The sequence below is a fragment of the Plectropomus leopardus genome, chromosome 23 (genome assembly GCF_026936395.1).
Source record: "Plectropomus leopardus strain MGB_pleo_1.0 chromosome 23, ASM2693639v1, whole genome shotgun sequence".
Lineage (NCBI taxonomy): Eukaryota > Metazoa > Chordata > Actinopteri > Perciformes > Serranidae > Plectropomus > Plectropomus leopardus.
Genome location: NC_142198.1, coordinates 3916166 through 3940964, shown reverse-complemented (window position 1 = coordinate 3940964; position 24799 = coordinate 3916166). Strand labels below are relative to the sequence as shown.

General features: G+C 36.1%; 1 protein-coding gene across 1 annotated transcript; it reads left to right on the top strand.

Annotated features, from left to right (window-relative positions):
- The first annotated feature begins 163 nt into the window (after positions 1-163).
- LOC121962073 (ribonuclease kappa-A) lies at positions 164-3791 on the top strand. Its single transcript, XM_042512267.2, has 4 exons — positions 164-388; positions 1098-1177; positions 3001-3127; positions 3300-3791. Exons 1-4 carry the CDS (start codon positions 314-316, stop codon positions 3315-3317), a joined length of 300 nt encoding a protein of 99 aa, XP_042368201.1. The 5' UTR covers positions 164-313; the 3' UTR covers positions 3318-3791.
- Positions 3792-24799: the final 21008 nt, after the last annotated feature.

Here is a 24799-nt window from a genome sequence, read left to right as displayed (position 1 = left end):
CTTTTTCAAATAATTGTCAGTTCGTAGAGTCTCATGAGAGCATTTTTATCCCACTGTACTTTTTGCGTTTATGTCACATAAAATATTATATTAATTTTAAACCAAATAACTGAGTGTATATTTTCGCTAAGCATTGAAGTAATACAACATTTTCAAAACTCAGTAATGTTACTCAACATGCTCAACATCCATGTCGAAATCCCGGAAACTTCCGGTGTTCCGTGACGGTCACCTGACAGGACAAGTGACAGATGTTTAATCAGCGAGTTCGCTTTGCCTTACAGAACTCAGCTGAGCTGGACGCAGTTTAAACATGTGTGGGCTGATTTGTGGACCAAAACTCGCCGCGTGTGGGATTGTGTTGAGCACGTGGGGAGTTATAATGTTGGTGAGTTTTCATTTCCTTTACGTTTCTTTAATCTTCGGTGATCAACCTTGATCCAGTCTCACTCAAACCGTGTCCAAAGAAGCCTGCTCCTTGTAATGAGGTTCTGAGTGTATTTCTTACTTTCAGTACTGTACTGTATGGGAGACAATTGATGACAAGAACGGCAGTAAAAATTAAAATTTACAGAATGTGTAGATTGTGGTACATATCATTGTAGGCATATGGTTTTGTTTTTTATGTTTTCTTTTTTGTTTGTTATTTTTTGTTTGTTTTTTTTCTTAGAATTACTTATGTATTTTTATTTATTTAATTTTTAAATTATTAGTATTTTTTGAAAAATTTTGTTTTTTATATATACATATGAATATGAGACATTTGATTTGATGACCATAGGTGACATTTTAAGTGGAGAAAAGTTCAGTAAAATATAAACATATAAAAAATACATACAGAGAGAGAGAGAGTTTACTCAAGCTTTGATTATTCCCTGTATAATGTTAATTACACTCTGTATAAATATGGGCCCTGAAGGTTAAAAATGTCTGATAAGATAAAGTGCCTTGCAGATTTTCCAAAACATTAATCTTAGTTATAACCTTTAGCTTCAGTTAGATTTGACATAACAAAACCCATCAACTGTGCGTTATTGACTGCAGGACTCATGACGTGAATGAGCCTCTCAGTAACAGGTGTCTTTCTTCTGTTTCAGGCCATGCTGGGGATTTTTTTCACCACACATTCAGCTTTGCTGATTGAAGATGTGCCGCATTCAAGTAAAGCATTCAACCTGTGAGTCTTTAACTGTCACACCGAGGCTTTACGTGCACTGAGGCTGGATACCTGTCAGAGTTTCATATTAGCACTAGACCTGTTTATCTGCTGATTGTAGCTTGGTGTGGATATATCAGTATCTATGTGTGTGTTTGTTATAATTACAGTTCTTAATGCCAAACTGGAGCTGCCTTCTGAACTGCATACTTTTTCTTTTTACTTTTAGTAGCTCCTGCAGTTGACCTTACAAAGTATTTACTGTTGCATTCAGTATGAACCCAGCCGCGATATACTACTTCCTCATAATATTGAACTTTGACCGTGTTGCTCATATATCTGTTACCATGGAGATCAAACAAATTGCCATTCACTGCTCGCTAAAGACAGAGATTGACCCAGAGAGCTCCTCTGTCGCTACTTTGTAATGTTTAACTGTATACATTGTATTTTAGGGGGGTCCAAACTTTTTTAAATGAGGGCCAGATTAGAAAAGGTGAAAAATGCTTAGGGCCCAGCAGCTATTAAAAAAACAACAACAAAAAAACACCATACCAATGAGATAAATGCAACTGTTTCATTGTTCAGTGAAAAAGTATTCAGCTTTCCACTGCTCCTGGAAACGGACTTTCCGCCTCTTTGCCACAGCCATGCTTGCTACCTAGCAGGAACTTTCTCCTGTTAGGTAACTATTATGTTTGCTTGTTTACCATCTCAGTCAGAAAAAAGGACAAAATAAGCTCAGAGTGAACACTGTACTGTAATTCACAAACACAACTGTAGGGGCTGTATTCACAAAGCTCCCTAGTATATTGAGTTGCTCTTAGTGACAAAAATGTAAAAAATTCTTAAAATGATGATGTCTTTTAACCCTTTGAAACCTGAGCATATTGTGTTGATTTCTTAGAAAAGGGAAAAGGCAATGAGCAACCTGATTAGAAATGACACAAAAATTAGAAAAAAAAAATAAATAATACAAGAAAATTACCTGAAAATGTGAGAAAAGACAAAAGGAAAAAAAAGTTAAAAAGAAATAAATAAACATGTAAATGACTTGAAAATGGCACTTAAAATAAAAGTAACTCTGTAAAATAATTTTAAATATAGAATTCTAAAAACAGTTTTGTGGATATTTTTCCCAAGCTTTGTTTTTTAAAACGAAATAAATCTTCAAGTGTAATTTCTTGCAATTTGTGCAGTTGTTCACATCCTTTTCCCCCATTTTTGAAAGAAATAAAAACAAGGCTCAGGCTTTAAAGGGTTAAACGGCTTTATCAAGTAAGGATATAATGCCAAAAATTAAGTTATCACAACACTGAGATATTTGGCAACTGGAAATGCAACAGTACAGCAGTATCGCTGTAGACTCGGACGGTATGTAATATTTTATACCTCCATTCCCTAATGAAATAATATGAATAAGACTGATTTTGAAACAGGGAAAAACAACTGTAAACCTTTCCATTTCAACTTTCTGTGCTTTACATTTGTAGGCATCAGTGTTCTTGAACGTTCTTGCTGGGTTCCTTTGTTCAAGTCAGTATGCTAAGCCTGGCTGTCCACATCCATCGTTTTACTGAAGACACACACATTGATACTGATCTTCTCTTCTCATTCGTAGAAACTGTTAACAGCACATCTTATTTTTATTCTTTCCTAACAAAATGCATATATTAGAGGTCAACAAATTATTGGCCTAGTTGATTATTTGGGTCAATATTTGGCTAAATATTGACAAAAAGATTTTCATTTTTGTTGTTAATGCATATTGATTCCAAATAACAGTTAAAACCTCAAAAACCTCAATTTTTCATCGGCTTTTATGCTGCTGTGTTCCCCCTCAGTACTGACACTCCTGAGCTGGTCTACGAGCTTTACAACAGGGTGGGCTACAACTGCTTCATAGCGTCTGCTATCTACATCCTGTTTGGAGCATTCTCCTGCTACCAGATGAGGCTCAACCAACGGAAGGTGATGTCATTTTAATAAAACATTTTTTATTTATGGGCACCTTTCAGGACACTCAAGGTCACCTAACAAAAAACAACAGCAATAATAAGCAAAAATTAAAATTAAATTCAAATCATTACTGCTGCCGTCTTAAAGTTGTTGTCATATAAGTTTTCTTTGACTTGTTCTATAGGAGTACCTGGTGCACTAGTGCCACCTGCTGGACTGAGGAGCTCCCAGCAGTGCACTGACAGCAGGAGGCTCTCCTGTCCACTGGTTGATGTCTTCTGTGTCAGGGTTAAAATTCTTAATCATAAACTAAAGGGAGGAGACTGGACACTGTGTGAGAGCAGATCAATACTCCGCACCTGCATGTATTTAAGAAGAGATCAATTCTACCTCGGCTCACAAGTGTTGAAATGCAAGCAGATTTTCTCCAGTAACTGTTGTTGTTATGTCTTAACTTGCTCTTTAATACCCACTGTATTGCAGAATGTATTCCTGATTATTGCCAGTATCCCACTGTGTTTGTAATGCTAGTCATCAGATCAAATTACTGATTTCTTTCAGCTTATTTCTGTCACTACATAGCCTCAGAGAAATCGTATTATGAAGGTTGTAATTGTTTTAATATCCAAGTTTACAGTCCAGCATTTCAAACATTAAAAGGTATATATGTGTAACATTTCCAGATTTTTCATTGTGTAAGCTTTAAAAAACCCTGTATATTTATGTGTATATATATATATGTGTGTGTGTGTGTGTGTGTGTGTGTGTGTGTGTGTGTGTGTGTGTATGGGTTGGTTGGTTGGTTGGATATGAAGTCTGCACCAATGGCATATACCGAGCGGCCAGTCAGACCAGAGGGGAGAAACAAAACAGAAAGCTATGGCTAAAGAGAGGGAGGAGAGCCGGCATCAGGGCGAGGCTGACCCGACTTAGACCGACCAAGCCTTCCTCTGGCTAACGTCCAGTTGCAGGAGAGTGGAGTGGATGAGATGTGACTGAGGCTCACTCACCCAACATCCTGGATCAAGCTGTTGCACTGGATGGGCGGACCTTGTTCAGAGCAGACAGGACACAAGACTGGTAAGTGGAGAAGAGGAGGGCTTTGTGTCTACATAAATAATGCTTGGTGCTCAAACACAGTCAAAGTGGACGGACCGTGTCCACCAGATGTTGAGTTATTGGTGTTGTCTGGTCGTGGTCGTATCTGCCCAGAGAATTCACCAGTGTTTTTATAATTGCTGTGTATATAAACCCCAAATGCAAAATTAAAAAAATGTACTGCAGGAATTGTATGATAACAACAATAACAATATAATTAATTTGGGAGTGATTTACACTGAGACATGGTAATGATTTTAATGCAGATGGAATCAATTCCTCAAATTTAGCTACAGCACATTCAGACAGGCATCTACTACAGTAAATTCTGCCGAGTGGTGTGTAATTAGGTAATAAGAAATCAAGTCATTAAGTTATGATCAGACATATACTAGTGCGGTAAACTATAACAAACTGGCTGTCAAGTTTTCCAGGTTGGGTGTGTAAGACTAAGAAAAAGTCTGAAATTAATTATAATTTATTATACGTTTACTATCACTAAGCTTGAATCAAAAATGGCAGCAACTGCACCTCCTCACCTAGTGGCTCAAGCAATATGAGCATTTATATGACTGGGAGGAGTGGATTCATTCAGGCTAACATAATCATCAGGACACAACCAGGACTCAGTCAGTTTTTATAGACTTGCTTTAATGTGATGTTGTCTATTTTAATTGAAATCTCAATCTTAATTTGTCTGTCTTAATACATCTATTTTAGTTTGTACTTTATTGTAGCTTTGAATTTATTCTTTATTCTGGCCCGATCGTGTTTAATTCAATCAGAACATTATTCTGTGTTCACCACTAACATTCTTCCAAAAGCATTAACTCTTATTTGTATGGTTTGTGGTTGTTATTTTTGCTCTGTAATTGTCTTTTGTCTGGCCTTAGTTGGTATAACTGTTTGGCTCATATTATTATGTTCTTCACACTATCTGTCAAAGCACCTTGTTAACTCTGATTTTAAAGGTGCTACATAAAGAAAGTTACAATTATGACATTCTTCCGATATTTTGGACAACATACTGCATCGAAGTTTTTAGGTATTTTTTGACAACCTATGACGTTTTTATGCGATTTTGATGACATATTATACTATGACATTTTGGACCATTTTGGATAACATAATTTACTATGATGTATTTATGCCATTTTGGACCATATAACATACTATGATGTTTTTATGCCATTGTTGATGACATACTATACTATGATGTTTTTAAGAGGTTATGGACCATTTTGGATGAAATACTATAGTATCGCGTTTTTGTTTTTGGTTTTTTTTTGCCATTTGGACCATTTGCCATTTGGACATACTATACTATGATGTTTTTATGACATTTTGGATATTGTCCAAAATGTCATAAAAACAATAATAACAATACTATGACATTTTATGCCATTATTGACAACATACTCTACTGTGACATTTTTATGATATTTTGGATGATATACTGTACTATGACATTTTCATGCCATTTTGGAAAACGTGACCTTTGAAGCAATTTTGGACCTTTGAAGACAACATACTAAGCTGTGAAGTTTTTATGCCATTTGGACAATATACTATACAATACTATGACGTTTTATGCCATTTTTGACAACATGCTCTACTGTGACATTTTTATGACATTTTGGATGACATACCATACTATGCCATTTTCATGCCATTTTTTGACGACATACAATAGTATTACGTTTTAAGGCCATTTGGGATCATTTTGGACAACATACAATACTATGATACTTTTGTGCCATTTTGCACCATTTAGGACCACATACTATATACTATGAGTTTTTTTATGAAATTTTGCGCCATTTTGGATGACATGCTATACTATGACCTTTTTATAAATTTTGGACCTTTTATACTATTACGTTTTTATCAACTTTTGGAAAACAAACATTTTAATCATACTGTGATGCTTTTAACAATTTTTGGATGACATACTATACAATGTTGTTTTTATCAATTTTTGGACGACACTATACTATATTGTTTTTATTAATTTTTGAACATCATACTACAGCTGAAAACCTCTTATCTGAGACAGCCATAGTATAGTATGGTGAAAAAATGACCATAAACATCAAAATATAGCATGGCAAAAAATCCACAGAAAAAGACATAATAATGAAGTCAATTTGTTAACTAGGTTCGGGAGCATGACTATGCCCCAACACTCCTCTAACACACCTCTAATTACCTGCTTGCCTAATTATACCTGGTCAGCTCAGTCTGTTCTGTTTGTCTCAGATTTCTCGGCCTGCCCTCCCTTTCCCTTGTCTGTTTGTGCCCCAGCCTTGTCCATTTTCGTCTCCCCTCTCCTTGTTTCTACCTTGTTTCCTTCTCCCCTTGATCTCATTGTTCATCCCTGTGCACACCTCTCCTATGTCTCCTTCCAGGCACATCTGGAAATGAAATCAGGTGGACACACAATGACACGGTACCTCCAATCTGAGTATACCTCTACCCGGCCATCAAGACTTCCTCCCAGACCATCCTTTACCAGCGTCACCCAGATTCTGCTACTCACATCTATTCATCAACCCCTACAACCAAACCTTCAGATTACATTAAATCTTTGAATGATATACTGTTGTGGCATGGTCCTTGCTAGTGAATAGTCTGTCAAAAAATGCCAGGGTATGACATGTCCAAAAAAAGCTGAAAAACTCTTAGTATAGCATGTAGAGACACCTCATAGTTAAAACAGCATAAAACAGCATAAAACAGCGTGCAGAGACACCCCACAGCATAGAATGTTGCAAAAACAGCCAAAAACACCATAATATAGCATGTCGAAAAAACCACCTAAAATGCCACAGGCTACTATGGCGTGGTGAAAAATGTCAAAATATGACATGTCCCCAAAACAGATTGAAACCACATAAAATAAAATGCCAAGAAGCATCATATTGGCTTTGCAAAAACGGCCAATAACACCACTATTCACAATCTATGCGTCTGTCTCGCGGGATGGGCGTGCCCAGGTGCACGAGCGAATTGCCGGTTTCTGCAGACACTCATCCGTCACGCCGTTTCGGAGGCTAACAGGTTTCCTGTTCATGTTGGCCCTGCTCGAGACCTACAGCTACATCCTGGATCAGTGAGTCCCGTGACGCTGCAGAGCCTCGGCGATGCCTCGCGTGCGTCCGGGACTCTGTCGGTGCCGATGGTGGTGAGTCAACATGACTGGACTGTTTTAACACATGCAAACTTTACGCAGTTGAACTGTAGTGACCGGGACAGGTTCAGTTTCTCTCTCTCAAATTCCGTCGTGGACTCCGCTGGGTCGCAATCCTGCAGTGAGGAAGCAGAGGACATTTCAAACTGTCCAAACTGTCAATCGCGAAAGTTCTGTGGGACCCGAAACTGAAGCCGAGGAGACTTTTTGGTGGCCATTTTAACATCAGAGGCAACACTGTAAAGACCATCCGACTCAAATCTGGACTGTCTGAAACAGACAACTTCCGCGAGACTGTTTTTGGTACCTGATATCAATGTTTAAACGAGACAGAACTGATGGCGGGGGGAATATTGTCTTTTATGTGAAAGACAATATAAAATGTGAGTGAGAGGTTTTGCACAAAAATAATTTCGTCTCAGCAAATGTCATTTAACAAGTATTTATAGACCTCCCTCTGCAGACGACACTTTCTGTGATGAACTTGCTGAAGTTTTGATGCAATCCCAACAAAAAAGTAATTCTCATGGGTGTTTTTAATGTGAATTGGGATGATAAATTTAAGAGAAAAGAATTAAAAATGATCACAGATAAATTTCACCTATATCAATTAATTAAGGGCCCGACAAGGATAGCACAAAAACTGACATGATATTTACCAACAAGCCATAGAGAGTATTCAAAACTTATAATTAGGGTTGGGCGATATGGCCTAAAAATAAAGTTTTTCACACCATTTTTTTCCTTCCTTAAAACAAACTACAAATGACAAAGCAATGACTCAAAACAAGTTTTGTTTTTGCTTTTAGCAATAAAAACTAAAGGCATCTGTTAATATAGTAAACTGAATTTCACATCTGTTAATAAAATAAACTGAATTTTCCTTTAGGGGTTAAAGTGCAAGCTGCAAACTTGTCTTTAACACTGAGGGCTGCAGTAATTTCACAAAACATATTTGCATTAATTAATGTGTATCATATCTTTAGCAATGTGCAGTGTGACTGTATCAGTAACAGCTTCCAGTGTTTCTACATCACCTGCACTCATCTGTATTAGTTACACTGAGGGTTTAAAGAACAGTATAACGTCCTCTGCAGCTGCAAAAGGCCCACCATCACTACAACTTAAAGAATGAGTGAAATCAAAGCAAGGCAGGTGGGCACCAGGCCCCCAAATCACTAAATCCGCCCCTTAGCATTTGGGCTCAGTTACTTTGGTTTGGACAGGAATGTGTGGCATGAGCTGCGCTCTAGTATCCAAATGCGCACAAACACCTGGTGCACAGTCTGTATTCAGGCACATTTCATAAAAACAAAACGATTTTTTTGAAAACTATTTTTGTGCATTTTGAGTATTTACTCTCTGACCAACTGCTGTCGGATGATCTGTCAAATTTCCCTCTTTTATATGTTGAGGTAGACGTGACCCCAGGTTCTTCTTGGAGATTACGTGTGTGGTCGGGGGCTTTAAATCGGGAGAAATAGCTTATGGGAGAGATGGGACGCCGGAAGACACCGGGAGAGGGCACTGAAAAATGGGAGGATTTGGCAAGTTTGCTTCTGTCTCCTAAGGGGAAAGATACAGTGTACTTTGTCGTCCTACGCAAACCTCGCTAACCTTTCGGCCTGCAGGGGGGTCTCTAGTCTTATTAACACTGTAGGGAAACTGCAGATTTACAGCGGGTTGTTGTCCTGTCATACGGGAAAATGCTTCCACTAATTTCGGCTGCTTTTTTCTGGCTTAAAATCGTGATTTCCATTTTCAAAAATCGCCCTGAACCACAAATTCCACATAATTGAGAAAATTGATTCATCGCCCATCCCCATTAATGATTTAATCACCGGTCTGTCAGATCATAACTTTACCCTGTTTGCGAGAAAATTGCAAAAAATAGATTTAGGAACACAGCAACTAAGACTAGGGCCTGTCAGTGCATCCCAATAGCCTAACAGGCAGAATTTATCAGTGAAATTAATAACTTGAACTGGGATGATGTCCTGTCCTCTGATGAGCTAGACTATGGCTGTAACACCTTAACTTGTAGAATCAGCTCTGAAGGAAAGAGTTAACATGGATGTCCAGTTAGAATAAAAAAGTACAAATTATTTACTCGGATTCAATGTAAACTTAAAGAAGCTGATTAAGAGCAGAGATGCCACAAAAAGCACAAAGAAAGCAATTAAAACTACGATCAACATGTTTATCTACAAAGGTCCAAGAAAATAGACTTATTCATGAGCTAATATGAGTTAAATCTTAGTTTTATCTTAATATAATAAGTAACACAAAAGGGAACAGAAAATTGATCTGGAAAAAACACTGATAACCTCACAGGAAAGGACCAAAAAATTTCAGGTGATTATGAACACTATAATATAGCATGTTGAAAAACAGCCCTAAAAATGCCATACTATAGCATGCCCAGACACATCATAGCATAGAATGTTGCAAAAAGAGGCAAAACACCATTATATAGCATTTTTAAAAAAATGTCAGAAAATGCCATACTATAGTATGGTGAAAAATGTCAAAAAGTGACATGTCCAAAAAACAGCTAAAAAGCATATAAGACTGCGTGCCGTGAAATGCCATAGCATAGAAAGTTGCAAAAACTACCCAAAACACCACAATACAGCATGTCGAATACATGACAGAAAATGCCATACTGTAGTATGGTGAAAATATCAAAATATGACATGTCCCAAAAACAGCTGAAAACGCCTGAAATAAGGTGCCATAGCATGGAAGTTTGCAAAAATGACAGAACATACCATAATATGGCATGTGAAAAAAAAACTGAATGAAAATGCCATACTTTGGTGAAAAATGTAAAAATATGACATGTCCAAAAATCAGCTAATATGAAATAGCGTGCTGAAATACATCATAGCATAGCTTGTTGAAAAACAACCGAATACACCATAATATACTATGGCGAAAACTGTCAAAAAATGACATGTCCAAAAATCAGCTGAAAACCACATAATATAGCAGCCAAGACATGTCGTAGCATAGAATGTTGCAAAAAAGACCCAAAACACCATAATATGGTATGCTAAAAAAAAACGATCTACAATGCCATGCTATAGTATGGTGAAAAATGTCAAAAAATGACATGTCCAAAAATGAGCTGAAAACTGCTTAGGATAGCATATACAGGCATGTTATAGTACACAGTGATGAAAAGATATTTCAAAACAGCTCCCAGACCCATAACATAGCATGCTGAAAAAATGACCAAAAATTCAAGGCTATAGTATGGCAACAATGTCTAAATCTGACATGTCCAAAAAAAAAAAAAAGCTGAAAACCACTTAGTGTAGCATGTAGAGGCATGTAATAGCATACAGTGTTGGACAGACTTCCCAAGACAGCACCAAAAACCATGAAATACCATGTTGAAAAAATGACCAAAGAAGCAAGGCTATAATATGGTGAAAATGTAACAATTTGACATGTCCAATAAACTGCTGTAAACGACTTAGTATAACATGTTATAGTATGCAGTGCTGAAATGCATCCAAAAACAGCCTCAAAACCCATAAAATAGCATGTTGAAAAAATGACCAAAGAAGCAAGGCTATACTATGGCGAAAATATCAAAATTTTACATGTCCAAAAAACTGCTGAAAACCACTCAGTATAGCATGCAGAGACATCTAATAATATGCAGTGCTGAAATAAATCCCCAAAATGGCCCAAAAACCCATAAAATACCATGTTGAAAAAGTGACCAAAACAGCAAGGCGAAAATATCAAAATCTGACATGTCCAATAAACTGCTGAAAACCACTTAGAATAACATGTAGAGGCTTATTATAGAAAAAAAGACATTCCAAAACGGCCTCAAACCCCAAAAAATAGCATGTTGAAAAAAATGACCAAAGAAGAAAGGCTATAGTATGGCAAAAATGTCAAAATTTGACATGTCCAAAAAAACTGCTGAAAACCACTTAGTATAGCACGTAGAGGCTTGTTATAGTATGCAGTGTTGAAAAAACATCCCAAAACGGCCTCAAAACCCATAAAATAGCATGTTGAAAAAATGAGCAAAGAAAGGCTATTGTATGGTGGAAATTTCAAAATTTGACATGTCCAAAAAACTGCTGAAAACCACTTAGTATAGCACATAGAGGCTTGTCATAGTGTGCAGTGTTGAAAAAATGACCAAAGAAACAAGGCTATAGTATGGCGGAAATTTCTAAATTTGACATGTCCAAAAAACTACTGACAACCACTTAGGATCGTACGTAGAGGCTTGTTATAGAATCCAGTGTTGAAAAAACATCCCAAACAACAAGCCATGAAATAGCATGTTGAAAAAATGACCAAAGAAGCAAGGCTATAGTATGGCGAAATTATCCAAATTTGACCTGTCCAAAAAACAGCTGAAAACCACTTAGGATCGTACGTAGAGGCTTGTTATAGTATGCAGTGTTGAAAAAACATCCAAAAACAGCCTCAAAACCCATAAAATAGCATGTTGAAAAAATGACCAAAGAAGCAAGGCTATAGTATGGTGAAAATGTCAAAATTTGACATGTCCAAAAAAATGCTGAAAACCACTTAGAATAACACGTAGAAGCTTGTTATTGTATGCAGTGTTGAAAAAACATCCAAAAACAGCCTCAAAACCCATAAAATAGCATGTTGAAAAAATGACCAAAGAAGCAAGGCTATAGTATGGCGAAAATGTCAAAATTTGACATGTCCAAAAAACTGCTGAAAAACCACTTAGTATAGTGTGCAGAGACATGTAGTAATATGCAGTGTGGAAATAAATCCAAAAAATGGCCCCAAAACCCATAAAATAACATTTTGAAAAAATGAATATGACCAAAGAAGCAAGGCTATAGTATGGCGAAAATGTCAAAATTTGACATGTCCAAAAAAGTGCTGAAAACCACTTAGGATCGTACGTAGATGCTTGTTATAGTATGCAGCGTTGAAAAAACATCCCAAAACGGCCCCAAAAGCTATGAAATAGCATGCTGAAAAAATGACCAAAGAAGCAAGGTTATACTAAGGCGAAAATGTCAAAATTTGACATGTCCAAAAAAATGCTGAAAACCACTTAGAATAACACGTAGAAGCTTGTTATTGTATGCAGTGTTGAAAAAACATCCAAAAACAGCCTCAAAACCCATAAAATAGCATGTTGATAAAATGACCAAAGAAGCAAGGCTATAGTAAGGCGAAAATGTCAAAATTTGACAAGTTCAAAAAAGTGCTGAAAACCACTTAGTATCGCACGTAGAGGCTTGTTATAGTATGCAGCGTTGAAAAAACATCCCAAAACGGCCCCAAAAGCTATGAAATAGCATGCTGAAAAAATGACCAAAGAAGCAAGGTTATACTAAGGCGAAAATGTCAAAATTTGACATGTCCAAAAAACTGCTGAAAACCACTTAGTATCGCACGTAGATGCTTGTTGTAATATGCAGTGTTGAAAAAACATCCAAAAACAGCCTCAAAACCCATAAAATAGCATGTTGAAAAAATGACCAAAGAAGCAAGGCTATAGTATGGCGAAAATGTCAAAATATGACATGTCGAAAAAAGTGCTGAAAACCACTTAGGATCGTACGTAGATGCTTGTTATAGTATGAAGTGCTGAAAAAACATCCAAAAACAGCCTCAAAACCCATAAAATAGCATGTTGAAAAAATGACCAAAGAAGCAAGGCTATAGTATGGCGAAAATGTCAAAATTTGACATGTCCAAAAAAATGCTGAAAACCACTTAGAATAACACGTAGAAGCTTGTTATAGTATGCAGTGTTGAAAAAACATCCAAAAACAGCCTCAAAACCCATAAAATAGCATGTTGAAAAAATGACCAAAGAAGCAAGGCTATAGTATGGTGAAAATGTCAAAATTTGACATGTCCAAAAAAATGCTGAAAACCACTTAGAATAACACGTAGAAGCTTGTTATTGTATGCAGTGTTGAAAAAATATCCCAAAACGGCCTCAAAACCCATGAAATAGCATGCTGAAAAAATGACCAAAAAGGCAAGGCTATAGTAAGGCGAAAATGTCAAAATTTGACAAGTCCAAAAAAGTGCTAAAACCCACTTAGTATCGCACGTAGAGGCTTGTTATAGTATGCAGTGTTGAAAAAACATCCCAAAACGGCCTCAAAACCCATAAAATAGCATGTTGAAAAAAATGACCAAAGAAGCAAGGCTATAGTATGGCGAAAATGTCAAAATATGACATGTCTAAAAAAGTGCTGAAAACCACTTAGGATCGTACATAGAGGCTTGTTATAGTATGCAGTGTTGAAAAAACATCCAAAAACAGCCTCAAAACCCATAAAATAGCATGTTGAAAAAATGACCAAAAAGGCAAGGCTATAGTAAGGCGAAAATGTCAAAATTTGACATGTCCAAAAAAATGCTAAAAACCACTTAGTATCGCACGTAGAGGCTTGTTATAGTATGCAGTGTTGAAAAAACATCCCAAACAGCCTCAAAACCCATAAAATAGCATGATGATAAAATGACCAAAAAAGCAAGGCTATAGTAAGGCGAAAATGTCAAAATTTGACATGTCCAAAAAACTGCTGAAAACCACTTAGGATCGCACATAGAGGCTTGTTATAGTATACAGTGTTGAAAAAACATCCAAAAACAGCCTCAAAAGCCATAAAATAGCATGTTGAAAAAATGACCAAAGAAGCAAGGCTATAGTATGGCGAAAATGTCAAAATTTGACATGTCCAAAAAACTGCTGAAAACCACTTAGAATAACACGTAGAAGCTTGTTATAGTATGCAGTGTTGAAAAAACATCCCAAAACAGCCTCAAAACCCATAAAATAGCATGCTGAAAAAATGACCAAAAAGGCAAGGCTATAGTATGGCGAAAATGTCAAAATTTGACATGTCTAAAAAAGTGCTGAAAACCACCTAGGATCGTACATAGAGGCTTGTTATAGTATGCAGTGTTGAAAAAACATCCAAAAACAGCCTCAAAACCCATAAAATAGCATGTTGAAAAAATGACCAAAAAGGCAAGGCTATAGTAAGGCGAAAATGTCAAAATTTGACATGTCCAAAAAAATGCTAAAAACCACTTAGTATCGCACGTAGAGGCTTGTTATAGTATGCAGTGTTGAAAAAACATCCAAAACAGCCTCAAAACCCATAAAATAGCATGATGATAAAATGACCAAAGAAGCAAGGCTATAGTAAGGCGAAAATGTCAAAATTTGACATGTCCAAAAAAGTGCTGAAAACCACTTAGGATCGCACGTAGAGGCTTGTTATAGTATGCAGTGTTGAAAAAACATCCCAAACGGCCTCAAAACCCATAAAATAGCATGTTGAAAAAATGACCAAAAAGGCAAGGCTATAGTAAGGCGAAAATGTCAAAATTTGACATGTCCAAAAAAATGCTAAAAACCACTTAGTATCGCACGTAGAGGCTTGTTATAGTATGCAGTGTTGAAAAAACATCCAAAACAGCCTCAAAACCCATAAAATAGCATGATGATAAAATGACCAAAGAAGCAAGGCTATAGTAAGGCGAAAATGTCAAAATTTGACATGTCCAAAAAAGTGCTGAAAACCACTTAGGATCGCACGTAGAGGCTTGTTATAGTATGCAGTGTTGAAAAAACATCCCAAACGGCCTCAAAACCCATAAAATAGCATGTTGAAAAAATGACCAAAAAGGCAAGGCTATAGTAAGGCGAAAATGTCAAAATTTGACATGTCCAAAAAAATGCTAAAAACCACTTAGTATCGCACGTAGAGGCTTGTTATAGTATGCAGTGTTGAAAAAACATCCAAAACAGCCTCAAAACCCATAAAATAGCATGATGATAAAATGACCAAAGAAGCAAGGCTATAGTAAGGCGAAAATGTCAAAATTTGACATGTCCAAAAAAGTGCTGAAAACCACTTAGGATCGCACGTAGAGGCTTGTTATAGTATGCAGTGTTGAAAAAACATCCCAAACGGCCTCAAAACCCATAAAATAGCATGTTGAAAAAATGACCAAAAAGGCAAGGCTATAGTATGGCGAAAATGTCAAAATTTGACATGTCCAAAAAAATGCTGAAAACCACTTAGAATAACACGTAGAAGCTTGTTATAGTATGCAGTGTTGAAAAAACATCCAAAAACAGCCTCAAAACCCATAAAATAGCATGTTGAAAAAATGACCAAAGAAGCAAGGCTATAGTATGGCGAAAATGTCAAAATTTGACATGTCCAAAAAACAGCTGAAAACCAGTTAGGATCGTATGTAGAGGCTTGTTATAGTATGCAGTGTTGAAAAAACATCCCAAAATGGCCTCAAAACCCATAAAATAGCATGTTGAAAAAATGACCAAAAAGGCAAGGCTATAGTATGGCGAAAATGTCAAAATTTGACATGTCCAAAAAACTGCTGAAAACCACTTAAAATAACACGTAGAAGCTTGTTATAGTATGCAGTGTTGAAAAACATCCAAAACAGCCTCAAAACCCATAAAATAGCATGTTGAAAAAATGACCAAAGAAGCAAGGCTATAGTATGGCGAAAATGTCAAAATTTGACATGTCCAAAAAAACTGCTGAAAACCACTTAGTATCGCACGTAGAGGCTTGTTATAGTATGCAGTGTTGAAAAAACATCCCAAAACGGCCTCAAAACCCATAAAATAGCATGTTGAAAAAATGACCAAAGAAGCAAGGCTATAGTATGGCGAAAATGTGAAAATTTGACATGTCCAAAAAACAGCTGAAAACCACTTAGGATCGTACGTAGAGGCTTGTTATAGTATGCAGTGTTGAAAAAACATCCCAAAACGACCCCAAAACCCATAAAATAGCATGTTGAAAAAATGACCAAAAAGGCAAGGCTATAGTATGGCGAAAATGTCAAAATTTGACATGTCCAAAAAACAGCTGAAAACCACTTAGGATCGTACATAGAGGCTTGTTATAGTATGCAGTGTTGAAAAAACATCCAAAAACAGCCTCAAAACCCATAAAATAGCATGTTGAAAAAATGACCAAAGAAGCAAGGCTATAGTAAGGCGAAAATGTCAAAATTTGACATGTCCAAAAAACTGCTGAAAACCACTTAGTATAGTGTGCAGAGACATGTAGTAATATGCAGTGTTGAAATAAATCCAAAAAATGGCCCCAAAACCCATAAAATAGCATGTTGAAAAAATGACCAAAGAAGCAAGGCTATAGTATGGCGAAAATGTCAAAATTTGACATGTCCAAAAAAGTGCTAAAAACCACTTAGTATCGCACGTAGAGGCTTGTTATAGTATGCAGTGTTGAAAAAACATCCCAAAATGGCCTCAAAACCCATAAAATAGCATGTTGAAAAAATGACCAAAAAGGCAAGGCTATAGTATGGCGAAAATGTCAAAATTTGACATGTCCAAAAAAATGCTGAAAACCACTTAGAATAACACGTAGAAGCTTGTTATAGTATGCAGTGTTGAAAAAACATCCAAAAACAGCCTCAAAACCCATAAAATAGCATGTTGAAAAAATGACCAAAGAAGCAAGGCTATAGTATGGCGAAAATGTCAAAATTTTATATGTCCAAAAAAATGCTGAAAACCACTTAGTATCGCACGTAGAGGCTTGTTATAGTATGCAGTGTTGAAAAAACATCCCAAAACGGCCTCAAAACCCATAAAATAGCATGTTGAAAAAATGACCAAAGAAGCAAGGCTATAGTATGGCGAAAATGTCAAAATTTGACATGTCCAAAAAACAGCTGAAAACCACTTAGGATCGTACGTAGAGGCTTGTTATAGTATGCAGTGTTGAAAAAACATCCCAAAACGACCCCAAAACCCATAAAATAGCATGTTGAAAAAATGACCAAAAAGGCAAGGCTATAGTGTGGCGAAAATGTCAAAATTTGACATGTCCAAATAACAGCTGAAAACCACTTAGGATCGTACATAGAGGCTTGTTATAGTATGCAGTGTTGAAAAAACATCCAAAAACAGCCTCAAAACCCATAAAATAGCATGTTGATAAAATGACCAAAGAAGCAAGGCTATAGTAAGGCGAAAATGTCAAAATTTGACATGTCCAAAAAACTGCTGAAAACCACTTAGTATAGTGTGCAGAGACATGTAGTAATATGCAGTGTGGAAATAAATCCAAAAAATGGCCCCAAAACCCATAAAATAGCATGTTGAAAAAATGACCAAAGAAGCAAGGCTATAGTATGGCGAAAATGTCAAAATTTGACATGTCCAAAAAACAGCTGAAAACCAGTTAGGATCGTATGTAGAGGCTTGTTATAGTATGCAGTGTTGAAAAAACATCCCAAAATGGCCTCAAAACCCATAAAATAGCATGTTGAAAAAATGACCAAAAAGGCAAGGCTATAGTATGGCGAAAATGTCAAAATTTGACATGTCCAAAAAAATGCTGAAAACCACTTAAAATAACACGTAGAAGCTTGTTATAGTATGCAGTGTTGAAAAAACATCCAAAAACAGCCTCAAAACCCATAAAATAGCATGTTGAAAAAATGACCAAAGAAGCAAGGCTATAGTATGGCGAAAATGTCAAAATTTGACATGTCCAAAAAAGTGCTAAAAACCATTTAGTATCGCACGTAGAGGCTTGTTATAGTATGCAGTGTTGAAAAAACATCCCAAAACGGCCTCAAAACCCATAAAATAGCATGTTGAAAAAATGACCAAAGAAGCAAGGCTATAGTATGGCGAAAATGTGAAAATTTGACATGTCCAAAAAACAGCTGAAAACCACTTAGGATCGTACGTAGAGGCTTGTTATAGTATGCAGTGTTGAAAAAACATCCAAAAACAGCCTCAAAACCCATAAAATAGCATGTTGAAAAAATGACCAAAGAAGCAAGGCTATAGTATGGCGAAAATGTCAAAATTTGACATGTCCAAAAAAATGCTGAAAACCACTTAGAATAACACGTAGAAGCTTGTTATAGTATGCAGTGTTGAAAAAACATCCAAAAACAGCCTCAAAACCCATAAAATAGCATGTTGAAAAAATGACCAAAGAAGCAAGGCTATAGTATGGCGAAAATGTCAAAATTTGACATGTCCAAAAAAATGCTGAAAACCACTTAGGATCGTACGTAGATGCTTGTTATAGTATGCAGTGTTGAAAAAACATCCCAAAATGGCCTCAAAACCCATAAAATAGCATGTTGAAAAAATGACCAAAAAGGCAAGGCTATAGTATGGCGAAAATGTCAAAATTTGACATGTCCAAAAAAATGCTGAAAACCACTTAAAATAACACGTAGAAGCTTGTTATAGTATGCAGTGTTGAAAAAACATCCAAAAACAGCCTCAAAACCCATAAAATAGCATGTTGAAAAAATGACCAAAGAAGCAAGGCTATAGTATGGCGAAAATGTCAAAATTTGACATGTCCAAAAAACAGCTGAAAACCACTTAGGATCGTACATAGAGGCTTGTTATAGTATGCAGTGTTGAAAAAACATCCAAAAACAGCCTCAAAACCCATAAAATAGCATGTTGAAAAAATGACCAAAGAAGCAAGGCTATAGTATGGCGAAAATGTCAAAATTTGACATGTCCAAAAAAATGCTGAAAACCACTTAGGATCGTACGTAGAGGCTTGTTATAGTATGCAGTGTTGAAAAAACATCCAAAAACAGCCTCAAAACCCATAAAATAGCATGTTGAAAAAATGACCAAAAAGGCAAGGCTATAGTAAGGCGAAAATGTCAAAATTTGACATGTCCAAAAAAGTGCTAAAAACCACTTAGTATCGCACGTAGAGGCTTGTTATAGTATGCAGTGTTGAAAAAACATCCCAAAACAGCCTCAAAACCCATAAAATAGCATGTTGAAAAAATGACCAAAGAAGCAAGGCTATAGTAAGGCGAAAATGTCAAAATTTGACATGTCCAAAAAAGTGCTAAAAACCACTTAGTATCGTACGTAGATGCTTGTTATAGTATGCAGTGTTGAAAAAACATCCAAAAACAGCCTCAAAACCCATAAAATAGCATGTTGAAAAAATGACCAAAGAAGCAAGGCTATAGTATGGCGAAAATGTCAAAATTTGACATGTCCAAAAAAATGCTGAAAACCACTTAGAATAACACGTAGAAGCTTGTTATAGTATGCAGTGTTGAAAAAACATCCAAAAACAGCCTCAAAACCCATAAAATAGCATGTTGAAAAAATGACCAAAGAAGCAAGGCTATAGTATGGCGAAAATGTCAAAATTTGACATGTCCAAAAAACAGCTGAAAACCAGTTAGGATCGTATGTAGAGGCTTGTTATAGTATGCAGTGTTGAAAAAACATCCCAAAATGGCCTCAAAACCCATAAAATAGCATGTTGAAAAAATGACCAAAAAGGCAAGGCTATAGTATGGCGAAAATGTCAAAATTTGACATGTCCAAAAAAATGCTGAAAACCACTTAGGATCGTACATAGATGCTTGTTATAGTATGCAGTGTTGAAAAAACATCCCAAAACGGCCTCAAAACCCATAAAATAGCATGCTTAAAAAATGACCAAAGAAGCAAGGCTATAGTATGGCGAAAATGTCAAAATTTGACATGTCCAAAAAAATGCTGAAAACCACTTAGTATAGTGTGCAGAGACATGTAGTAATATGCAGTGTGGAAATAAATCCAAAAAATGGCCCCAAAACCCATAAAATAGCATGTTGATAAAATGACCAAAGAAGCAAGGCTATAGTATGGCGAAAATGTCAAAATTTGACATGTCCAAAAAAGTGCTAAAAACCATTTAGTATCGTACGTGGGAAGCTTGTTATAGTATGCAGTGTTGAAAAAACATCCCAAAACAGCCTCAAAACCCATAAAATAGCATGTTGAAAAAATGACCAAAGAAGCAAGGCTATAGTATGGCGAAAATGTCAAAATTTGACATGTCCAAAAAACAGCTGAAAACCACTTAGGATTGTACATAGAGGCTTGTTATAGTATGCAGTGTTGAAAAAACATCCAAAAACAGCCTCAAAACCCATAAAATAGCATGTTGAAAAAATGACCAAAGAAGCAAGGCTATAGTAAGGCGAAAATGTCAAAATTTGACATGTCCAAAAAAATGCTGAAAACCACTTAGAATAACACGTAGAAGCTTGTTATAGTATGCAGTGTTGAAAAAACATCCAAAAACAGCCTCAAAACCCATAAAATAGCATGTTGAAAAAATGACCAAAGAAGCAAGGCTATAGTATGGCGAAAATGTCAAAATTTGACATGTCCAAAAAACAGCTGAAAACCACTTAGGATCGTACATAGAGGCTTGTTATAGTATGCAGTGTTGAAAAAACATCCAAAACAGCCTCAAAACCCATAAAATAGCATGTTGAAAAAATGACCAAAAAGGCAAGGCTATAGTAAGGCGAAAATGTCAAAATTTGACATGTCCAAAAAAGTGCTAAAAACCACTTAGTATCGCACGTAGAGGCTTGTTATAGTATGCAGTGTTGAAAAAACATCCCAAAACAGCCTCAAAACCCATAAAATAGCATGTTGAAAAAATGACCAAAGAAGCAAGGCTATAGTATGGTGAAAATGTGAAAATTTGACATGTCCAAAAAAGTGCTAAAAACCACTTAGTATCGTACGTAGATGCTTGTTATAGTATGCAGTGTTGAAAAAACATCCAAAAACAGCCTCAAAACCCATAAAATAGCATGTTGAAAAAATGACCAAAGAAGCAAGGCTATAGTATGGCGAAAATGTCAAAATTTGACATGTCCAAAAAAGTGCTAAAAACCACTTAGTATCGTACGTAGATGCTTGTTATAGTATGCAGTGTTGAAAAAACATCCAAAAACAGCCTCAAAACCCATAAAATAGCATGTTGAAAAAATGACCAAAGAAGCAAGGCTATAGTATGGCGAAAATGTGAAAATTTGACATGTCCAAAAAAATGCTGAAAACCACTTAGAATAACACGTAGAAGCTTGTTATAGTATGCAGTGTTGAAAAAACATCCAAAAACAGCCTCAAAACCCATAAAATAGCATGTTGAAAAAATGACCAAAGAAGCAAGGCTATAGTATGGCGAAAATGTCAAAATTTGACATGTCCAAAAAACAGCTGAAAACCACTTAGGATCGTACATAGAGGCTTGTTATAGTATGCAGTGTTGAAAAAACATCCAAAACAGCCTCAAAACCCATAAAATAGCATGTTGAAAAAATGACCAAAGAAGCAAGGCTATAGTAAGGCGAAAATGTCAAAATTTGACAAGTCCAAAAATAGCTGAAAACCAGTTAGGATCGTATGTAGAGGCTTGTTATAGTATGCAGTGTTGAAAAACATCCCAAAATGGCCTCAAAACCCATAAAATAGCATGTTGAAAAAATGACCAAAAAGGCAAGGCTATAGTATGGCGAAAATGTCAAAATTTGACATGTCCAAAAAAATGCTGAAAACCACTTAGGATCGTACATAGATGCTTGTTATAGTATGCAGTGTTGAAAAAACATCCCAAAACGGCCTCAAAACCCATAAAATAGCATGCTTAAAAAATGACCAAAGAAGCAAGGCTATAGTATGGCGAAAATGTCAAAATTTGACATGTCCAAAAAACTGCTGAAAACCACTTAGTATAGTGTGCAGAGACATGTAGTAATATGCAGTGTGGAAATAAATCCAAAAAATGGCCCCAAAACCCATAAAATAGCATGTTGATAAAATGACCAAAGAAGCAAGGCTATAGTATGGCGAAAATGTCAAAATTTGACATGTCCAAAAAAGTGCTAAAAACCACTTAGTATCGCACGTAGAGGCTTGTTATAGTATGCAGTGTTGAAAAAACATCCCAAAACGGCCTCAAAACCCATAAAATAGCATGTTGAAAAAATGACCAAAGAAGCAAGGCTATAGTATGGCGAAAATGTGAAAATTTGACATGTCCAAAAACAGCTGAAAACCACTTAGGATTGTACATAGAGGCTTGTTATAGTATGCAGTGTTGAAAAACATCCAAAAACAGCCTCAAAACCCATAAAATAGCATGTTGAAAAAATGACCAAAGAAGCAAGGCTATAGTAAGGCGAAAATGTCAAAATTTGACATGTCCAAAAAATGCTGAAAACCACTTAGAATCACACGTAGAAGCTTGTTATAGTATGCAGTGTTGAAAACACATCCAAAACAGCCTCAAAACCCATAAAATAGCATGTTGAAAAAATGACCAAAGAAGCAAGGCTATAGTATGGCGAAAATGTCAAAATTTGACATGTCCAAAAAACAGCTGAAAACCACTTAGGATCGTACGTAGAGGCTTGTTATAGTATGCAGTGTTGAAAAAACATCCAAAAACAGCCTCAAAACCCATAAAATAGCATGTTGAAAAAATGACCAAAAAGGCAAGGCTATAGTATGGCGAAAATGTCAAAATTTGACATGTCCAAAAAAGTGCTAAAAACCACTTAGTATCGCACGTAGAGGCTTGTTATAGTATGCAGTGTTGAAAAAACATCCCAAAACAGCCTCAAAACCCATAAAATAGCATGTTGAAAAAATGACCAAAGAAGCAAGGCTATAGTATGGCGAAAATGTCAAAATTTGACATGTCCAAAAAAATGCTGAAAACCACTTAGTATCGTGCGTAGAGGCTTGTTATAATATGCAGTGTTGAAAAACATCCAAAAACAGCCTCAAAACCCATAAAATAGCATGTTGAAAAAATGACCAAAGAAGCAAGGCTATAGTATGGCGAAAATGTCAAAATTTGACATGTCCAAAAAAGTGCTAAAAACCACTTAGTATCGTACGTAGATGCTTGTTATAGTATGCAGTGTTGAAAAACATCCAAAACAGCCTCAAAACCCATAAAATAGCATGTTGAAAAAATGACCAAAGAAGCAAGGCTATAGTATGGCGAAAATGTCAAAATTTGACATGTCCAAAAAAATGCTGAAAACCACTTAGAATAACACGTAGAAGCTTGTTATAGTATGCAGTGTTGAAAAAACATCCCAAAACAGCCTCAAAACCCATAAAATAGCATGTTGAAAAAATGACCAAAGAAGCAAGGCTATAGTATGGCGAAAATGTCAAAATTTGACATGTCCAAAAAACAGCTGAAAACCACTTAGGATCGTACATAGAGGCTTGTTATAGTATGCAGTGTTGAAAAAACATCCAAAAACAGCCTCAAAACCCATAAAATAGCATGTTGAAAAAATGACCAAAGAAGCAAGGCTATAGTATGGCGAAAATGTCAAAATTTGACATGTCCAAAAAAATGCTGAAAACCACTTAGAATAACACGTAGAAGCTTGTTATAGTATGCAGTGTTGAAAAAACATCCAAAAACAGCCTCAAAACCCATAAAATAGCATGTTGAAAAAATGACCAAAAAGGCAAGGCTATAGTATGGCGAAAATGTCAAAATTTGACATGTCCAAAAAAATGCTGAAAACCACTTAGGATCGTACATAGATGCTTGTTATAGTATGCAGTGTTGAAAAACATCCCAAAACGGCCTCAAAACCCATAAAATAGCATGCTTAAAAAATGACCAAAGAAGCAAGGCTATAGTATGGCGAAAATGTCAAAATTTGACATGTCCAAAAAACTGCTGAAAACCACTTAGTATAGTGTGCAGAGACATGTAGTAATATGCAGTGTGGAAATAAATCCAAAAACGGCCCCAAAACCCATAAAATAGCATGTTGATAAAATGACCAAAGAAGCAAGGCTATAGTATGGCGAAAATGTCAAAATTTGACATGTCCAAAAAAGTGCTAAAAACCATTTAGTATCGCACGTAGAGGCTTGTTATAGTATGCAGTGTTGAAAAAACATCCCAAAACGGCCTCAAAACCCATAAAATAGCATGTTGAAAAAATGACCAAAGAAGCAAGGCTATAGTATGGCGAAAATGTCAAAATTTGACATGTCCAAAAAACAGCTGAAAACCACTTAGGATTGTACATAGAGGCTTGTTATAGTATGCAGTGTTGAAAAAACATCCAAAAACAGCCTCAAAACCCATAAAATAGCATGTTGAAAAATGACCAAAGAAGCAAGGCTATAGTATGGCGAAAATGTCAAAATTTGACATGTCCAAAAAAATGCTGAAAACCACTTAGAATAACACGTAGAAGCTTGTTATAGTATGCAGTGTTGAAAAAACATCCAAAAACAGCCTCAAAACCCATAAAATAGCATGTTGAAAAAATGACCAAAGAAGCAAGGCTATAGTATGGCGAAAATGTCAAAATTTGACATGTCCAAAAAAATGCTGAAAACCACTTAGGATCGTACGTAGATGCTTGTTATAGTATGCAGTGGTGAAAAACATCCAAAAACAGCCTCAAAACCCATAAAATAGCATGTTGAAAAAATGACCAAAAAGGCAAGGCTATAGTATGGCGAAAATGTCAAAATTTGACATGTCCAAAAA

What these genes read in the sequence shown, in the direction of transcription:
- LOC121962073 (XM_042512267.2), top strand. Translation starts at nt 314, where the DNA reads ATGTGTGGGCTGATTTGTGGACCAAAACTCGCCGCGTGTGGGATTGTG. An exon ending in CGTGGGGAGTTATAATGTTG is followed by an intron (nt 389 to 1,097) that starts GTGAGTTTTCAT and finishes CTTCTGTTTCAG; the next exon opens with GCCATGCTGGGGATTTTTTT. An exon ending in TCAAGTAAAGCATTCAACCT is followed by an intron (nt 1,178 to 3,000) that starts GTGAGTCTTTAA and finishes GTTCCCCCTCAG; the next exon opens with TACTGACACTCCTGAGCTGG.